The sequence below is a fragment of the Argiope bruennichi genome, chromosome X1 (assembly GCF_947563725.1).
Source record: "Argiope bruennichi chromosome X1, qqArgBrue1.1, whole genome shotgun sequence".
NCBI lineage: Eukaryota > Metazoa > Arthropoda > Arachnida > Araneae > Araneidae > Argiope > Argiope bruennichi.
Window position 1 is genome coordinate 5,007,943 of NC_079162.1, and position 19,287 is coordinate 5,027,229.

At 30.8% G+C, this 19,287-nt stretch overlaps 1 protein-coding gene across 1 annotated transcript in view; it reads right to left on the reverse strand.

Moving 5' to 3' along the window:
* LOC129958184 (sarcalumenin-like) overlaps nt 1-19,287 on the reverse strand; it is a 74,506-nt gene that overhangs the window by 17,806 nt on the left and 37,413 nt on the right. The window contains exon 4 of the mRNA XM_056070453.1: nt 7,419-7,479. Coding sequence (XP_055926428.1) covers nt 7,419-7,479 — 61 coding nt within the window. The remainder of the gene's footprint in view (nt 1-7,418; nt 7,480-19,287) is intronic.

Genomic DNA, 19,287 nt, shown 5'->3' on the forward strand with positions numbered 1-19,287 from the left:
AATAAATCAAGTTAATTATTGATTTGTTTGATTAACTTAAGAGTATCGTGTGAAATGTGCAGATGACTTCGCTGCCAGAAATGTATCTTCTCTTACTCGAGTGCACAAGAAGCCTGGTGTGTTTGAAAGAGTAGTTTGACTGTCCATAGACGCTAGGAGGTGGCCTTTGATCGTGTCACTAAGTACTTCTTGTAATAAGTATTGCTTAATTAATGTTCTGTATTATTTTCATGGTTTCCCCCGCCCCATAATATTCAATATTATACCTCCTCTCACATTTTTAACACAAAAGCAATCATTACCATTACTGGGCATGAAAAATATTATGATACGTTTAAAATTTCACATTTGAAACTAATTATCTGAGCTAAGCTCAGATGTTGAAATCATTATAGAATTATTAAATAATAGTTATGTTCATGAAGTCTCTTTGATATATAATGTAAAAGGGTCAAACTAAAGTTACGACATTAATCTATGATCATTTTAAAATTATAAATATAACATTGGTGACTTAGATATAGTATAATGAGAGACCTTAGAGGATGAGACCTTTCTGGTAATGCCACACAGCATCAAAATTCAGAGTTAGTATTTTCACCTCGAAAACGGTATGAGAAATTAGAATTAAATCAATTATAATTATCAATCATTGTTTTAATATGAAAAAGTAAGGGACGGATATGGTGAAGGAATTGTTAGACCCTCCTATTTTCCCCCCTTAGTCGGCATTTTAGTCATCAGTCTGCCATATTTGGAAAAATAATCGAACACATTTTATTCTGCATGTTGATGACATTTGAATAAATAGTAATAAAACAGTGCCAAATAAACAGTAAAATTTAAATTTTTCAAAATATATACTGACATTTTGTTAAAATAATTTAGTTACCGAAAGAAAAATTTGCTGCCTCTACGAAATCGGAGAAACTATCTTTGCTCTGCAGAGATCTTGCTTCATATAAATGGGATACTCGTATGTGACGAAATCGACTTTTACTCATAGATTAAAAAACAATTTTGCATCGATAAGCAAATAGTAAATTTATTTGAAGTATCTGTAGAGTCGATTGAAATCAATTCAATTAGTTGCCAAATTATGAGGATGATAAAGACAAATAATTAAATGGAAAAGCAACTGCCTAGAAATTCGTATTCTTAATGAAGAAACAAATACTGATTGAAAAGATCATCTAAGAAATATTTTAAATATATCATACATAATTTTCAAATAACAAATGTTTTTTTTTATTGTCTTTAGACTAGAGCAATTTTTCTGAATTGTATATGCACTAAAATAAGTGAACCTAGATTAATTTTTGAATATAATAATTTAGTCTCAAAATAACAGAAAGAAACAAATGACACAGACTCCAAATAAGGTTTGGGAACAAAGAAAATGTTAAATCATGGAACTAACAAAAGAAGATTGCACAGAGGAGTACCTATGTTGGAGGAGTTCTTGGTGCCGTATACGCCAAACTTCGAAGGCGCTTTGATGGAAAGTGCTTAGTTAATATTTTTGATTTCAGGATCCCCCCCCCCACACACACACCATTTTTTCATCTATAATTTCTGTTCTATTTAGAGTGATACTCGGTTAGTTTCCCATTCTTGTAAGGTGGTAATTTTGGTTTCTTTCGTATTATAGTAATCTTAAGAAATTTTCTCTAATAAAAGTATATTTTGATAATTCATTACATAAACCAAAATTTATATTCATATCATTATTTCTTTATTTGCATATACCTGTACATTAGGGTGGAACGAAAATGGCCTTAATTTTTTTTATATAGATTTTAGTTTGGTATTATTGCGGAAAAATTGCCTTTTAAGTTCAAAAACAATTTTTAAAAATTTGGTTGCAATATTGCACTATCTTGAGGTGCCGCAAAAAACTTGAAATTTATAAAAAAATCGAAAAATCGAAATTTTTAAAATGGTTCTTTAAAATTTTTTCTTAGATATTAGTTTGGTAATAATGCAGAAAAGTTGTCTTTTGGATTTAAAAACAATTTTTAAAAATTCTAGACGCAATATAACAATATCTCGAGGTGCCGCTAAGAGCTTAAAGTTTGTATTAAAAAAATGAAAAATTATAAACTTTGATAAAATATTTTTATGAATTTTCGTTCATATAATGTTACAAACGATGATTTTAAATACATATATAAGCATTAAAATTTGAAAAAATTATTAATTACGAATTATAATAATAATAAAAAATATTTTTATGTCAAATTTTGCGTTTCTTACTTCTGTATCCTTAATGATTTAAAATGTTACAGCTACAAAATGTTTATTTCTACTTCATTGCCACATTAAACTGTTTTTTAATTAAATTTTAGCATATTCACACGTGAGTCAATTTTTGCTCTTATGTATCCTTCTCTTGCGACTAGGGATTGCAATATCGGACCAAAATTTCAATACCGGTATTCGGTATTTTTTAGATCTTAATACCGAGATACTGGTTTTAATACCGGTATTAGAAATTTTAGAAAAAGAAAGAAAACACAGGTGTTTCTTTGTGTTATTTGCCAATTTTATTAGAGAGTGTAAATATCACAAAAAATAATTTGTAACCTATAAATTATAAACAGTATATAAAAAATCACAAAAAAGTAAAGGAACATTTTATTTATTTAAATCACAAAAAAGTGTAAATATCACTATTCAGTCTGTGGTACTATTACAAATTTTTGAAAAGTGATCTTAAAAAACATAATGCATCAATTGTACTATTATTAAGCCTGAAAAGTAATTTTGTGCAAAAATTACCAGTTGTCGAATACGCTCTTTCGGCATCTACGCTGGTTGGTGGTACTGGTAGCAATACGCGATACACTTTTTCCAAGTATTTACCTCTAAGTCCCTCATTTTCAAATAATTCGATTTCTCGTCGGATGGTTTTGGATATAGCTGATTTCTGTATTGTATTTTGGTTTATTGAATTTTTTTTATTTATCGCTCATTCTAATTTTTGTTCAAGAGATATAAGTGTCATCATAATCTTCGATAACTATACCGAATTCTTCTGAATGTGGATAGGTTTGTAGTTAAAAAATTTTAAGAAAATTTGCTATAAACTTAATCAGATTTGAATTGGTTATTTTCTTTTCTTCTTTCTCATTTTCATTTTTAAAATCATTATAATTATGTAAATACCGTAAGACATTTTCTATTTCGGTATGCCTTTCTCCTGTGCGATATTTCAATGTAATATATAATTCTTCAGATAATGATGCTGTTCTTTCAGTGACTGCAACATGAAATTTATTGTTGCATTAGCTGTTAATAAATTAGAATCTCTCGGACATAATGCCTCAACAGCCAGTTTTATTGGAAGTAGAACTGATACAGTTCTGGATATTAAGTCGAATTCACTATCTGAAAAATTAATTTACAGGTTTAAGTCGATTATTGCTTTTTGGATTGGATTTCTCAGTTTCAAAAATCGTTCTATCATTAGGAGTAAACTGTTCCAACATATTTTAGAATATAATTTAATATTATCTAATATTAACATATATTCTGTTTTATTTTCAGTTAGTATATATTTTAGTAATATTTCATCCTCCTTAGCAATATTTTCTTCAACAATTACATTGTCATTATCTTCATTGTCAATATCACTCACACTCTTACTCTCTTCAAAGTTGGAATTTGAAGTTTCTATATCCACAATATTTGGATTCTTCTGTTCTTTATTTTTGTTGTTATAATACATCTATTACTCCTAATTGAATTCCATGAGCATAGCACAATTGCTTATTTGCACCAATCAACTTTCCAACTTTTTTCATAACTGTTGCTCCATAAGTCCTTATGGATACAATATCTTCTTTCAGGCATAATCCATGTTTCGCTCATTTAGATTTAAGCAATTCATTAAGCCATTCACTAGCTAATTAATTTCGCCCGTTAGGGAGACATAAAAACAAAAAAATGTATATTATTTTGCTATGTTGGCGATCCCTAAACATATAGGGGAGACAATTTTAAAAATTTCTAGTAAATACCGAAAAAACGGTATTTAAACTTGTGAATACCGGTATTACAAAATTGTACAAATGACTCAAAATACCTTTATTCGGTATCCCGGTATTGCAATCCCTACTTGCGACTGAACCACAGACATTTTGAGCCGATTTGGCTTCCGGTTCCACAGCTCTTTCCACTGCTTGCATGTGACAAGGAAGCTGGAGAAAGTCGATACCCTATACTATTTGGTTCAGCTTCAGATACCTTCTGTATAAAGTCTTTGAGAGAGTCACTGGAAAAAAGTTTTAGCAAGGATGGTTCAGTTACGTCATTTTCAAGCCATGAGATCATGTCGATGTAATCCTTTGCATCGAAGTTTATCTTTGGAACTTTAAACTTCCTGAATCTGACTTTACTTTCTGTTCTTGCTTTTAAAACACGTCTCAAACCAAGTTTTCTTTGAATTTTAAGTTCATCACTTAGCATGGGCAAAAGGATATTTTCTGAACCAGCAAAGGGCCCATTTCTTTGAATAATCTGGTTTATAACATTCTTGAGATCGTCAGAGAGATAGCAAGAATATGAGATAAAGTTAAAAATCATAAGTACATGAAAGTTTTAACTTAATATTAAACCACACAGGCACCTGGTAGTTTTATCTCTTCTTGTCTATTTGTTGGATCTGGTTGTTTTGCCTCTTTTTGTAAAGATTACTATTGCTCTTCAGCGTTGTCATTGTCGTTAGTAATCGTTTCTGATGCGCTAGTATTTTTTGTCCGTTCATTCTTCCTCAAAGCGCTTGGGATAGCAATATCAATATCAAATATAATCCTTTTCCTGTTAGAGCGTTGATCGTTTATAACCCTTTATTTCATAACTGGCACTTTTTTTCTTTTATGCAAGTCAGCGATATCAAATAAACGTATAGCTTTTTCTCTAAATTCTGTGAGGTAGGAATCAAACTTATCTAAACATTTTCTGCTTTTAGAATTTAATAAGTTTTTGTATTTAGCATGATAAGCTTTTATCATTTGTGAAATTCTTTTGCTAGGAGCAACGGGAATAAAAGCTGTTGACCCTATTTGTTCTATTATGAGAACTAAAGTGTCACATATTTCTATTACAGAAGGATCCTTCTCTGAAGCAATTTTGAGGTTATATCTAATAGAACAGTGCCACTAGATTCGTATGTAGTGAGTTCAACTTTAAGCAAATCACCGTATTCCCAAAAATAGAGCCCTCCCATATTTGTCTTGTCTTCACCAATTCAGACTGAGTCACTTTTACACACAGCAAAGCACACAAGCCCACAAACTAACAAATCAATTACGCTATAGACGGAGCCGCCAACTCAGCTGAACTCAGCAAAGCTACTGATTTGAAACCAGCTCTCTCCTTGTAACCGGATGTAGACAAATCTTCTCCTTACCGCAATAACAACGGCTCCAGCGACGACTCAGCGCCATGCCAGTGCAGAAGTAAAACTGTTTTTATACTTTTATTCATATGAATAAGCCTATTTAAAGCTTTTTATTTCATAATCGTGGCACGCAAAAAAATTCTTAAAAAGTTGCAAAAAGTGTGTTTTTATGAAACTTTAACGTCCTTGTGGTACCTCAAAATGTTCTCTAATATTTTTTATAATTTTTATTTATCTTATCTGTACTAAAAGGCGACTTTTCCACACTTTTACAAATTGAAAACCGAAAGTTGATTTTTCGTAAAAAATAACTTTAAAATGTAGCAAAAATTTTAATTTTATGAAAGTTTAACGTCTTTGCGGCGTCTCAAGATCTATTCCAATAATTTTCATATTTATAATTTATTTTATCTACACCAAAAGGCAACTTTTCCGCGCTATTACACATTAAAAATCAAAAATTGATTTTTTTTTTTTAATTCTACCCTACTGTAATTCCTTAATTCACTCGAAAGGTCGCAGGAAGTGATTAGCAAGAACAAACAATAATGCCTTAAAATTTGATCAGAAATTCAATAATTGCACCACTTTCAATCAAATCTCTAAGATTTTTTCTTCCTCCTACATCTTAAATTTTATAACACAAAAAATAGATTTGAAACTGAACTTTATTAGAGAAAGATTTGTAATTTTTCGTGGAAACATTATGCATAATGATATTCTCATGAAACCTTATTGTCTCTGTACACTGAATACATTGGGATAAAAGGCGTATATAAAAGTATCATCAAAATAGTAATAGAATAATTAGAATATTCATTATGATTTGGACAAATTTATTCTAGATCCCTTACAAAACATTTCAACCTTTTCAAAAAATGTTTCATCTCCGGTAAAAGGAAATAATCTTTCAACTGAATCAATAAAATCATTCAGAAATTTTTATCCGATGTATCATAATTTTTACATTTTGTAAATATTTCTGAAAGAGCATTTAAATTATCTTCATTTCCAGAATCTTGTGAAAGATAATTGAGTGCACTGTTAACTATATTCAAACGATGTAGTTAATCATAAGTAATGAACATTTGGATTATTTAATGGGGCTCTTTTTTTCAATACGCATCGTAGACATTTGTGGTATTGTATAAATAAATAGCTTCAACATTAATGTTTCGTAAAGCTGCTTTCGTAATTTGCTTGAAAGGAAATTCTTATATGATAAACATTATTCATAAAAATAATTTATGTATTTATTACCATTTATGAATTTTTTAATAATGTAAAAATAAATTTTACCGAATACTTTTAAAGCATTTCGTACCCCTACTTTCTAAGATCTTTGTTCGTATATGGTATAGCGATAGACCGCAATATAATCTACCAATTTTCAGTTGAAAATCCAATTAATTGAAAATGATATTATAACCGAACAGTACAAGCGCATTTGTAAATTAGATACCATGAAAATACCTGTTTCTTTTTTTAAGTCGGTAACATTCAATCTCTTTCAACCATCCAAAAATGAGATGGAAAAGATACCTTATGGAAATGAATGCAATGAAGAGAATGCATGAAATGCGCATTTGTTGCGCCTAAAAGGGAAGCCCTTTTAGAAAAAAATGATAAATGAATTTAATTCCAAGTAAGCATTATTTTGCTACTCGACATCGCTATTTTAGAAATGGTTACGTAAGAAATGCGTCCTCTTTTCACACAAGATATCTTTTCGTATCAAATCGATGGTTTCGTATTACTCCTCCTTTTTTTGAGACAGGAGCGATAAAATTCAAATTTTATTGCTGAGCGCCGCTTTCGTTTTATGCAGAGTCAGTTTTTTATACCTACATGCTACTTAATTGGAAAGAGGTCGCCCTGTATTGCTGCTATAGAAAATATATATAACCTATTATTTAACATAATTTTGTAATAACTTTTAAATTTTTTACTATACGATATAAATAATCAAATTCTAAAATATCGCAGAGACATTATACAAAGGAAAATAATGTACCTGATGTGCCTTCGGTTTCCTCCATAGGGGGTGTTTCTTCTTCGGGAGCCTTTTCAATATCCTTTAAAAAGAGAAAGGAGAAATCAAATAAAGTCGCTTAGGTTTAGTTTCCGCTTTGAAGCAATACGGAGATTATTTTGAGTCGGATCTCAATTCTGAGCTCCGAATTTGCGTTGAATCACAGATACGAGGATCTTTGGTGGTTCTGATCTTACTACCGCTTAGGAAGAACGGCTCATTTGCTCGAGTCAGGCGAGGATATATTTTCAGATACTCATTTAATACTTTTTAGAATTCATTTCTCTTTCGAATTTATGTTTGGTAAAAATCAGTTCAGGATTTATTTTGGATGATTAGTTTAATCTACCATCAGAAGCAATTCAAACAAATTTCACTATGCTTAGTTATTAGGAAACAAATAATAAAATTTCACTAAAAGTTCAGTAGAATTAACTTTTTGCCGTTTTCCAACAATCGAATCTTGTTGGAATAGAAATATTTCTACACAGTTCTTAAATTCGTCTTTTGTGTTTATAGGACTTGAATTTCGTAATCCATTTTTCACTCTCTTTCTGACGTACTTGACTTTTGAAATTTATATACTTGTGTGTTCGCTATAACAATACACTAGTTTAATATACTAAGATCTGAATTACCAGTATTCATGAATTTCCAAGTAGGCAGCTGTCTGCGAGGGGGCCGCGCACATGAGGACGCCATGAACCTGATGGGTTGTAAATAAATTGTTTAAAAAATCAAACAAATTATGAATTATAATTTTTTAGAATATTAACACTTTATCAGTGTAACTGATCAGGTTCGTATCTGTTCTATTAAGTTAACTTCGTTATAACAATATTTACAAAAATTGAGTGATATTATTGTCTATAAACATGGCTGCTTTTCAGTCATGAGCCAAATAAATAAACGTATATTCACAAAGTTAATGAAATAAAAAAAAAATAACATGAAATAAATCATTAGCAAGTTTATTTATTAAAAAATATATTGAAATTTATATATAATTGAATATATGTTTGTTCCACACTACTAGACTTATTCAAACAAACCTTGGCACCAATATTTCTTTTGCACCTAGAAAAATGAACTGTGTTATTAAAGGAGGTGAAATCGATTGGACGTTTTTTAGCAATATCATCATTCAAAAATTATTTTTACAGCATCAAAAAGTCTAAAATGATAGCTTTTCAGTGATGCCAATTATATTTTCGTAAGATAATTTTTCTAGATCGAATCAATTTTTAAAAATTGTTTTAAATACAATTCCTTTTTTTCAGTTTAAATATTAAACATTTTTACGTCTCTTACGCTTTCATCAATGTTCTTCGGACATTTTCAATTTTGTTTATATCTCGCCTTTTAATGCGCAAAAGCAAGAATTTATCTTTAAATATTTTCGTTTAATTTTTTTTTTTTTTTTTTTTTTTTTTTTTTGCTGTTTAGCTTAATTTTGCTAAATTAAACTAAATTTTTTAAATTTTTCTTCAGTGCTTTCGAATTTTTAAACAAAATATAGTTAAAGTTCAAGCCTGAAACATAATCATTAATGCCAAATGAGCTCATTAATGATTGTTTCAAGTCAACTTGTACTAATCCAATTAGATTTTTTTTTATTTGGTGTTTCAATTCCAAACCCTAGATTTTGAATATTTGATTTAACCCTAAAGAAAATTTGAAAATAACTGCTCCTAAAATAGTATGGGTGTGAATGGATTACGAAATCTAAATAAAGCCAAGAATAAATATGGTTATTTTCATGCGCGCTGTCATTCTTCTTAATGTATCTTTGATCCATGAAAATTATATACTAAAGCATTTTCTGAATCTGATAATTATTTTCTCTTTTAATAACCGTTGGTAATAAGATGTCTACATGTATTTAATTGCATCAAATGATGAATCAAGGAGGTATTAAGTATCTGAGACCAAAGATCCTTCTTTATTGTCTACTCTTAAAATTCGTAAATTTAAATTTAATATCTTAAATCTATCAACTTAGTATCTGAACTTGAACTTGAAGGAAGTAAGATATTGGGATTTATAGCATCAATGGTTGTTTACCCTATTTCCAGATGTTGAGAGCAAAAACGTTTTATCAATAAAGCGCACACACACACAAACAAATTGAAGTTTCAGTCAGTTAACAGTTACAAAGCAGTTCCACTGATGCGATTTAGTACATATTCGGGAGTTCCAGTGAAAAGAAGAGGTACAATAAAACGGAGTGTACCCGCAACACGGAATGGTGATAAAGAAAAGAGACTAAAAAAAGTTTCAACAGAATATAGTCAATAAAGTTAGTAGATATTGAAGTGCTTCATCGCTTGAAGATAAACTCGCAGATTGGTCTTGATTGCAGTTATTTTACCCAAAACATTTTTGAAAGAGACAGCTTGTTTATCTAACTGTAAAAAAGTTCACATATATGTCTCTATAGTTTGTATACTTTTTGCACGAGGGAATTATGTGTTCAATATCATTAGTGCTATTACATTCAGGACAAAGGGGTCATTATGGAGGTTAAAACGATTTAGCAGTCCTGGTGTTATAATTGTTTTGATGATTAGTCTGGCCAAGACAACATCTTCCCTCTGATTTTTGGACCAGGAAGATAGTGCTTCAATGCTAGGGATGTCGCCTAAAGAAATGAAATATTTACTGTTTCTATAATTATTGATTATGATCTGATGAATCGCTTTCTTGAGGCTTAAAATAATATCTTCAGGAGAGATCCATTCAATCTAAGGTGTATTTTCTGTAACTTCTTTGGCTAAGCTTTCTGCAAGCTCATTCCAGATTATATTCGAGTGACCAGGTACCCACAGGAAGGATATTTTTTGGTTTAATTTGGTTAAAGTTTCAACTTTGGATACTATACGTTGAATAATTTTTGGCGACTGGAGAGAAATATTTTTCAATGATGTGAGTGCAGAATAGCTATTTGTAAGAATCAAACAATCTTTTCCAGGAATAACGAGAACATCTAGTGCTTCAGCAATGGTTAAACTTTCTGCAGTAAAAATGGAATTAACAGGATGGACTACAAACATTAATTTTTGGATAGAAGAAAAACCAGCAATTGAGGTGGTGCTGTGCTGTTTTGGATTCATCAATAGCAATGATAAAATGATCAGAAAAGAAATTCCGAATGCATCCATTTAAAGTAGTTATTAATTTTAATCAAAGGCAGATTTTTATTTTGAAATTTAAAATCCATAAGGGAAATTTCGAAGTGATTAGAGTTAGTCGATGGGTTTTCAGGCAAGGTGATAATTTGGCTGGTAGTAACGTTTAAATTCTTGAGAATAAACAAAATGGATTTTTTTGTCTTCGGTAGCTAATTGAATTTCCCGATTATTATGGGAGTGCTCTGTTAGAAGTGCAGAATCTAAACCCTTCGCTATTTGCTTAATAAAAAACTGGGAAGCTAGTCGCTTGATTTTTTCAGAAAGAATTTCCTGAGAAGCAGTTTTCCGAAGAACAAGATTCAAGGTCCATTTTGGGAAACCTAATGCAGGGCTGTAGTTTGAATAGTCAATTGAGTCTCGGAAAAGCTGTTGATTACTGTGCAACCATATTAAAAATGCCATTATTTGTGATAATAATATCTTTAGTTCTGGGGCCATGGTTATTTGATGTGAATATCTTGAGACGATTTATCTTTTGAAGTGCATGATGTCTAAGATTTCTGAAGATTACTGAGTTCTGATTCTTTTTAGAAAAATGAATACCAAGAAATTTAATCGTTTCATTCCATTTTAAAGGGTGTCCCGCGTAAGAAATGTGGATAAGTTGCAATTGTTTTCTTGGACAATTCAGCTATTACACTTCTCTGGAATAATCTCTAGTTTCCAATAATTACACCATTTGTATATGTTTTCCATTATGTTTTGAATTTTTTTGATAATAATTTAACAGGAGTGATGGCTACAGAAGACAAAGATATCATCCGCAAAGATAGTACATTCGACCCCCTTCTTCCATGGTTTCATGGAAGTCGTGCATAAAGATAACGAACAGAATTGGTGAAAGAACACTGCCCTGAGGTAATCCTTTGTTCAGTGTTCTGTTACTAGGAAGGTAATGTCTTCAGAAAATCTGGAAAGTTCTGCATTGAAGGAAGTTGGACAACCACTTTGCCATGTTGCCTGTTATACTAAGCTGTAAGCATTTAAAAGTAAGGCTGACGATATGAACAGAATCATAAGCACTTTTGATATCAAGATTCACAGAAACGAAGGATTTTTTTTTATGTTCGGGAGCTTCTGTGATTTTTGCCTGAATATTGTAAATTGCAGTTTGGTTATTTCTGGAGTATGAACCCATGTAAACTACTGTGCAGCTTTTTGTTACAAGTTAGTAAGTAATGCGTTGACTGAGGATACGTTCAAATACTTTGCAAAAAACTGAGGTTAGGGCAATGGGCCTATAGGAAGAAACTTTGGTTTTGTCTTTGTTTGGTTTTAGAATCAGAATAATTAGAGCGTGTTTCCATTGTTTGGGTATGTGAGCCGAATCAAATTGGTGTTGAAATAGTTTCAAAATAATAAGAAGTTGATGGTTGTTGAGATCTTTGAACCAGATGACTGGTATATTGTCAGGTCCAGGCGTAGAGCTTTTAGTCTTATAGATTGCTTTCTTTAGTACCCAAATTTCGAATTTGCTGTTAAGGAAAGAATTTACTCCAGAGAAATCTAAAGGAATAGGTTCAATATTTGTATTTTTATTAGAAAAGGTCATTGCAAATAACTCACTTTGATGTTCTGGATAGCAAATACAGCGATTATTTTGTATTATAATGTTGATGTATTATAATGTATATAATTGTATTATAATGTATATAATTGTATTATAATGTATATAATTGTATTATAATGTATATAATTGTATTATAATGTATATAATTGTATTATAATGTTAGTGTTCGGATTTGTGTGATTCGAAAGTTTATTTAGAATTAAAAAAAAACATTTTTGGATTAAGAGATATTGCGCAAATTTTTTCCCAATATTCTCTTTTCGCCTTTTTAACATAAAAACGAAACCGACTTGCAAATTTTTTGTGTTTCATACAATCTGTTTCAGAAATGTTTCTGATTGCTTTGTTCTGAAAGTATTCGTTGAGCTTTTCATAATTATGGCAAGAAAGATTCCACCAAGAAGGGTAAGACTTATGCGACAATAGTTTAAATGAAATATTTTGGGTTATTAGTTGCGTTCACTGTAATTCCTTCAATGGAACATTGGTTGGCATTATTCAAAAAATTCGTGTGTTTGTTAGGTGATCCTCGTCCAATTAATGGTTTTTAAGTTGCGATTGACAATTTCTATAACCGACCAGGAAACAACTATCGAGTTGTGATTGATATTAAAGGTTGAATCCAATACATAACAGGAAGTTTGATTATGAATATCAGATGAGCAGGGAGCAAGATTGAAGATAGATTGAGTTCTTAAGGAACTGAATATTGTATTGAGAATTATGAAATGTGAATACTTTAGCCAATCAACGAAATAGTTACTCAGAGCCGATGAACGAGAAGCTCCCCAAAGAGTGTGGCGCAAATTAAATCGCCGAAGATGAAAGTAGTTGAAGTTAGAGAATCAAAGAAGTGTTTTGCTTGATCAGTATCAAAACCTTGTGGAGCATATAAATTAATAATGTTGAATTTGGTATTCTGGAATTGTACTTCGACTGCCAAAAATTCCAAGTTAAAATCTTCTCTAATATTGTTAGGAATTATTCTTCCGCAAATGTTAGCAGGAATGCCAATTAGAAGACCACCACCCGATCTATTTGATCTGTGTGTACGGAAAAAAAATTTGTTCGGAAAAGAAAAGATTTCGGTTTTGGAAAGAAAAGTCTTTTGAAAACCCCGAAAAGAAGAGGTAGAAAAAGGACGAATTGAAAGCTAGAGCTTTTTCCATTGCAATTCCGTTGCAGAAAGGTAATTAAAAAAGACATATAAAAGGATTATTAGAAACTGTTCCCAGCTTGGGTCTAAAAAAGACAAAAAGCAAAAGGGATTTGAAAACAAAGCTCGTAAATTCGAACTCGAATTTTGAAAAGGAGGAAAAGCAATTCCATCCTTTAGGAACACAAAAAGCAAAAACGGGAACAAAAAAAGCAAAACGAGCAAAACCCATCCAAAAAAACTTTTTAAAAAACTAAACTTGAAGGACCACCTGCATCTCATTGCATCGGAATGCCCGTAGTTTGAGTCACAACTTATGTTGCTTTTTTTTTCTTCTCCCAGGAGATTTGTTTGATTAAAGATGCTGGCAATATTTTGCAGTCATTTTTCTACAGTTTTTTGAAAATTTTCAATGAGCATATTTGTTTGTTGTTCTAAATTCTCTGTGTTATTTTTAACTATAGCTTCGATTTTTTGGTTTACAATTTCCTCGACTTCACTTACAGATAAGTTTGATTTGACTGCGTTATAATAATGAAGCGTTTGTCTTCTCCAGTCGTTAGGTGGTTTCGACATGTAAATTCTAGCATTCGTCGTTCTCTGATGTAATTCGATGTTGCTGAGTGCGGACCCTGGCAATTTATGCACTTTTCGGGACTTTCACTTTGGCCATCATGTGTTTCACTACATATGTGACCGATCTGTATGGTGCAAATTCTTGTTGGGGGCATGAAACTATGACATTTAATGCATTGCCGTGGTTTGTCTACAAACTTCTGGATTTTTTGGCTCATAAACCGAATTTCAATGGATTTTGGTAACGCGGTGCCGAGTATTGTAACGAGGACAGGGGAAGAGTCGAGTTGGATTTAACAAATCTTTTCATTTCAATGATTTTTACATCGTTATTATGTGTTAGTTCCTCAGCCAAGCGAAGTTTGAGTAGTTATATCAAATATTAAGAATCTGTGTCATTTGGGAAACGGATGTACAGAATTTGATCTAAGCTTAAAATTTGGGCATCCGATGTCGTTCATTGCCTTGTAAATTTCAAATTCAAAATATTGCTGTGCCGATTTCTGTGCTGTTGAATGTTGGCTTGGATAAGGAATGGGTTCAAACAAGGGATTTTAGCTGCAGCATCTCTGTGGGACACAATTAGATTTATTTCTTCATATACGAATAATAAGTTCATTACTGGGTTTTCCACTTTTCAAGAAGTTTTCGTTTCAAGTTATTTAATGTTTGCCGAAGCCTGCATTATTTCAGGAGACGAATCCGAAACAATAAATGTTTCACAGAGACTTTGCAGCTCTTGAATAAATAAATATAAATACAAGAAGTTACCAAATGTCCAGAATTTTAATACAAAAAGCTTAGCGAAACAAAATTAACCAAACTTTGAGAGCACCTATCAAATACACGTAATCCAGTGTTGTTCAAAACGTTTTTTCCCAGCCTAGTATCTGCATCAACCTAGAAATTTCATATTTCTCCAAAAAATATGCTGCCAAATTCTAGTGAGGAATTCCTAGCAGTCTTCAGATGTATGCGCCTAAACGGTATGGTTAAGAATATCGTTTATCCGAGAGAGAGTACTAATTATTATTTATTAGAGTTGACCATTCGAAACTTCCGATGTGATTGAATATAAGAATTCGAAAATTGTCTGATGTAAATGTAGATGCATTTTTTCCCTTTTTATACATTTAGAACAGTTAAAGGTAGGTTTAGCGGCCAGTTCAAAAATAAATAATAACCAGTTTATCGCAAGATGAACCTCATAATATGCTCAATCTGTCTAAAACCGTCACTGATCATTAGTCAATCAATTTAATCAAATTTTGTTTCCTTACTAATAATGCCATCTTTTAATGAGTTTGAAATAGAATTTATGTTAATATTTTATAATATTTATAAGTTAAAAACTAAAAAGTGGCAAATAATTAAAATAAAAAGGTTACTTAAAAATTTTATTAATCAAATTATGTTTTTACATAAGATATTGCTATTTTATAGCAGATTTAATCGAATTCTCATGTATGAGAATCATATATGTTAATAAGCGCTATTAATTTCGAATCTTTTTGTATTATGAAGCATTACTGTTTACTAGCAATCTTATTTTTTGCAAACTCCATCCATAAAGTTGCATTGATTTCAATTTCTGAAGCCAAATATTTTTATGAAAATATAACAAACACCAATAATGGATCTCGCATATTACAAGAATCGGAAAAAAGCACAACATTAACACGTTGGGATTCTCGTCTATCTAATTTAATGCAAAGGGGTCATCTAATTAGACGTCTTTGATATCGTGCCAGTATAATAATAATTTGATTTGTGGCTAGATCTGGCCGATTTCGAGATTTTTATGGCATTCGTTTCAAATTATTGATTCATATACATAAACAATTTTTATACAAATTCCAGAAGTTTGCTTTTAGAAAAAATCGATAGTTCAATCTCTGTTTCGTGAGTCATAATTTAGCTTTAGAACTATTCACCTGGAAAATAAATTGACTCGATTTATTTCTTTTCACATGTCGCTTTTAGCCCTATCGTTTGGGGAAAAAAAATGTCACCTGAACTTCATTGAGTCCGGTGAGAAAACAACATTTTAAAACTATTTTGATCCATAAACACGATAATTCAACAAGATTCTTAAATTATTTTATACGGTATTTGCATTAAAATTTATATCAAATTTCGTATAAATACGTCAACGGGAAATCTGTCAGACCTTGTACACGAGAAATAATAAATCTTGTTACCAATCTTATAAATCTAGGTAAAAAGGAAGACTTTCATAATGCATATTCATATGAAGAATCTTGAAACTCATCATATAGTGTAAATTTTTAGTTGTTGATGTATGCTTTGTGATTAGTCATTAATATTTCGATTTCCCTTTTAATGTTGCCAAAAGGAAAGTGTATCAAAACTTTTGTCAGGGGATTGCTGCAAAAGAACTCTCAAAGCTGACCATTCTCAGAGTGGTAGACTTTTTTTTATACAAGCGTACTTCGTTTCTGCCAATTAGAAGCTAAATTGATGCAGTAGTTCAAAATGGAAAGAACGTACCTTAAACATAAAATGTACCTTAACTCTCTTACTTTTTAGCTGATTTAAATATCTACTGAGCAGAATAATACTTGATCTACTTCCTCGGTTCTTTTCTCAAACTATCAAAATTATTGATGCTAATAAAATTTAAAAAAAAATTCTTAAAAACACTGAGTACAGTGAATACTCTAATTATTTTAATTCTGCTTATAATATATATTTGATTTTTAATTAATGTTTAGGGATATTAGTTATGATAATCAATACTGTTTTTTTCTAGTGATGTTTTCAGCATATCTTGTTTTTAAGATTTCTTCTTTCATCATTATATTTTTAACGAAAGAATTTTTATATCTCTCTTATTTATACTAATAAAAGTGTCTTTAAAATTTATTAGTTTTATTATTTTCTACATTTCAGTCCTTAATATATTAAATAATTCATTGCTAAAAATGCTATAGAATCCTATAATGGATTTTCTCAAATTCTTACCAGAATCCTCTTCTCGTGGAAGTAGAAATTTAATAAAAAAAACTACTTTAACACAATTCTACAAATATTCGGATAATGTATTGCAATCGAAAAAACAGAGCAGTATAAAATATTGCAATCGAAAAAACAAAGCAGTATAAAATCTCAGAGCTCTAGTAATGATTGAAAGATCCATTTTTGCAAACATGAAACGCCAGTTAAAAACATGTCAACAGAGTTTTCATTGTTAAAATTTAAGAATATTATGCAAATCTCTCTTCTAATTATAGTTTCAAAATGATATTGGAATGAGTAAGATCATTCTTCAAAGTATTCTTCTAACCTTGATTGTTTCTAACCTAAACACTCACTCGTTTTAGCGATCACATTTTTCAAACTTTTTAGCCACATCATTTTACCTCAGATCAATATAGGAATTTTAGGGAATGAAATTTCGACATCTGTTGAAGAGCAAATTCTTTTCTTTGTTGTTACTTTTTTATATGTTGTCTGCCGCCTACACCATTTAAGTCCCTTATGAATCGCATCCACTCTCCAATAAAATATCTTAATTGCTATAGATAGTAGAGAAGGAGTATTTTAATTAGATGGAGTGAATCATTGGTGCGAGTCATGGTAGCAAACATGTTAATAAACATTTAAATTTCTACACCACATCGTTTTATTTAGTACTTTCCAAAGAATAATTTTTCGTATGATTCTGTTTGAAAATGCTTAACTGCTAAATTAGGCATTTTCAAACTAATTTTTTTCTAAATAAAGCAACTGAAAATGCTAAATTGTTTAAATTTGAATCCGTTTTACACTTTGAGTAGAAAATATTTTTGAACTCCTATGTATTGTTATCTCCTGCTTCAAACTGGAAATTTTAACACTCGAGATGCATATGACATTAAGCAAAAGTTTACAATTTCTCTCTTTCTCTCTGTATGTGTATATATATATGTAATGCTTTCGAATCCTGTCTGCTAAATAATATGCAATATAATGATATATCTGATTCAACCAATTATTTTGGTTGAATCAGAGTGGAGGTTTGACAAGCAGTGAAGAGAATTTGTATCTTTAATTTCTTTTTAATATCCATTTCGGGAAAGCATAATTATTAACAAGAAGACGCAGTGCGGCACAAACACAGAAGTCAGAAAAGAAGGCAAAAAAACAACAACAACAAATGATCACTAGTCTTATGTAAGATAGGATTTCTGGCCACGCGCCAATTCAATACACGTGTGACCTTTGACACCTTTTCAAGGGCAACGGGAAGTATCACTTTCATTTGAAACGTAGTTCTGATGGCGCATTAGTTTTACAGAGGAATTAATCAAACCGAAAGTGGAATTGGATCACGAAACAAGAGAACATTTTACTGTAGTCCAAATTAAGAGTTTAAAATATCATTACATATATACAGGGTGTTGCCGGATTCTACCGACAAAGTCAGAAGGGTGATAGAAGACATCATAAGGTTAAAGAATCTCTATATAACATGGGGTCTCAAACAACGTTTAGTAGGGGAAATCGCAAAATTATAGAGAGTCAGAGAACTGTTGGAAACAGTAAAGGATTAATAAAAAATGGTGGATTAATAAAACAAATGGTGTTTTAACTATGAATTTTTTAAAAGTGAAAGCACATTATTAAAAGCTTTTTCTCTCGTAAGAAACATGCGCATTTGTTGATCTAGGGGGTCGTAAATTACTGAAAACGAAAAAGTAGTTTTAAACAAATATTTGCAAAAATATTAAAACTTGAAGATATATAAAAGCTTGAAAATGTAAGAAATATTATATTCTTTAATTTGATATAAACGTCACGCTTCATCACGCATTAAGCAAATGTTCTGGTGTACAATTGTCAATGTTCCCTGCAGTAAATCCTGAGGATCGTACTGGAAGAAAACAAGGTACTTTGAGCCTCTGAGGCGTTCAGGCAGATGATATGGTCGAAATAGATGACTCTGTCCAGATGTTAATATCAAACTTGCGCTGTACGTTCGACGAGATAGTGATGTGGGGATTTTCGAATGACCAAATATTCGCATTGTGCATATTGAAAACACTTTGTCTCGTAAAGCAGGCTTCATAATATATATATATATATAATATTCATATTCATATATATAAAAGAATCCGGCCTGAAGACTTTTTCAAGGGTCACCCTCAGGCAGGGATTCAACGAAATAAACGAAATGAAAAATTTAAAAGAAAAATTTGCTATTACAGTAATAGATAAATCAGCAAATAATTTCTGTTTAATTTGTAAATATTATTATAAAGAACTTTTAATTAATGAATATAACTCTAATGCAACTTATATGTTAAAGAACACCGGGAAAAAAGAATTAGATTAAAGAATGCTATCGTTCGCAAA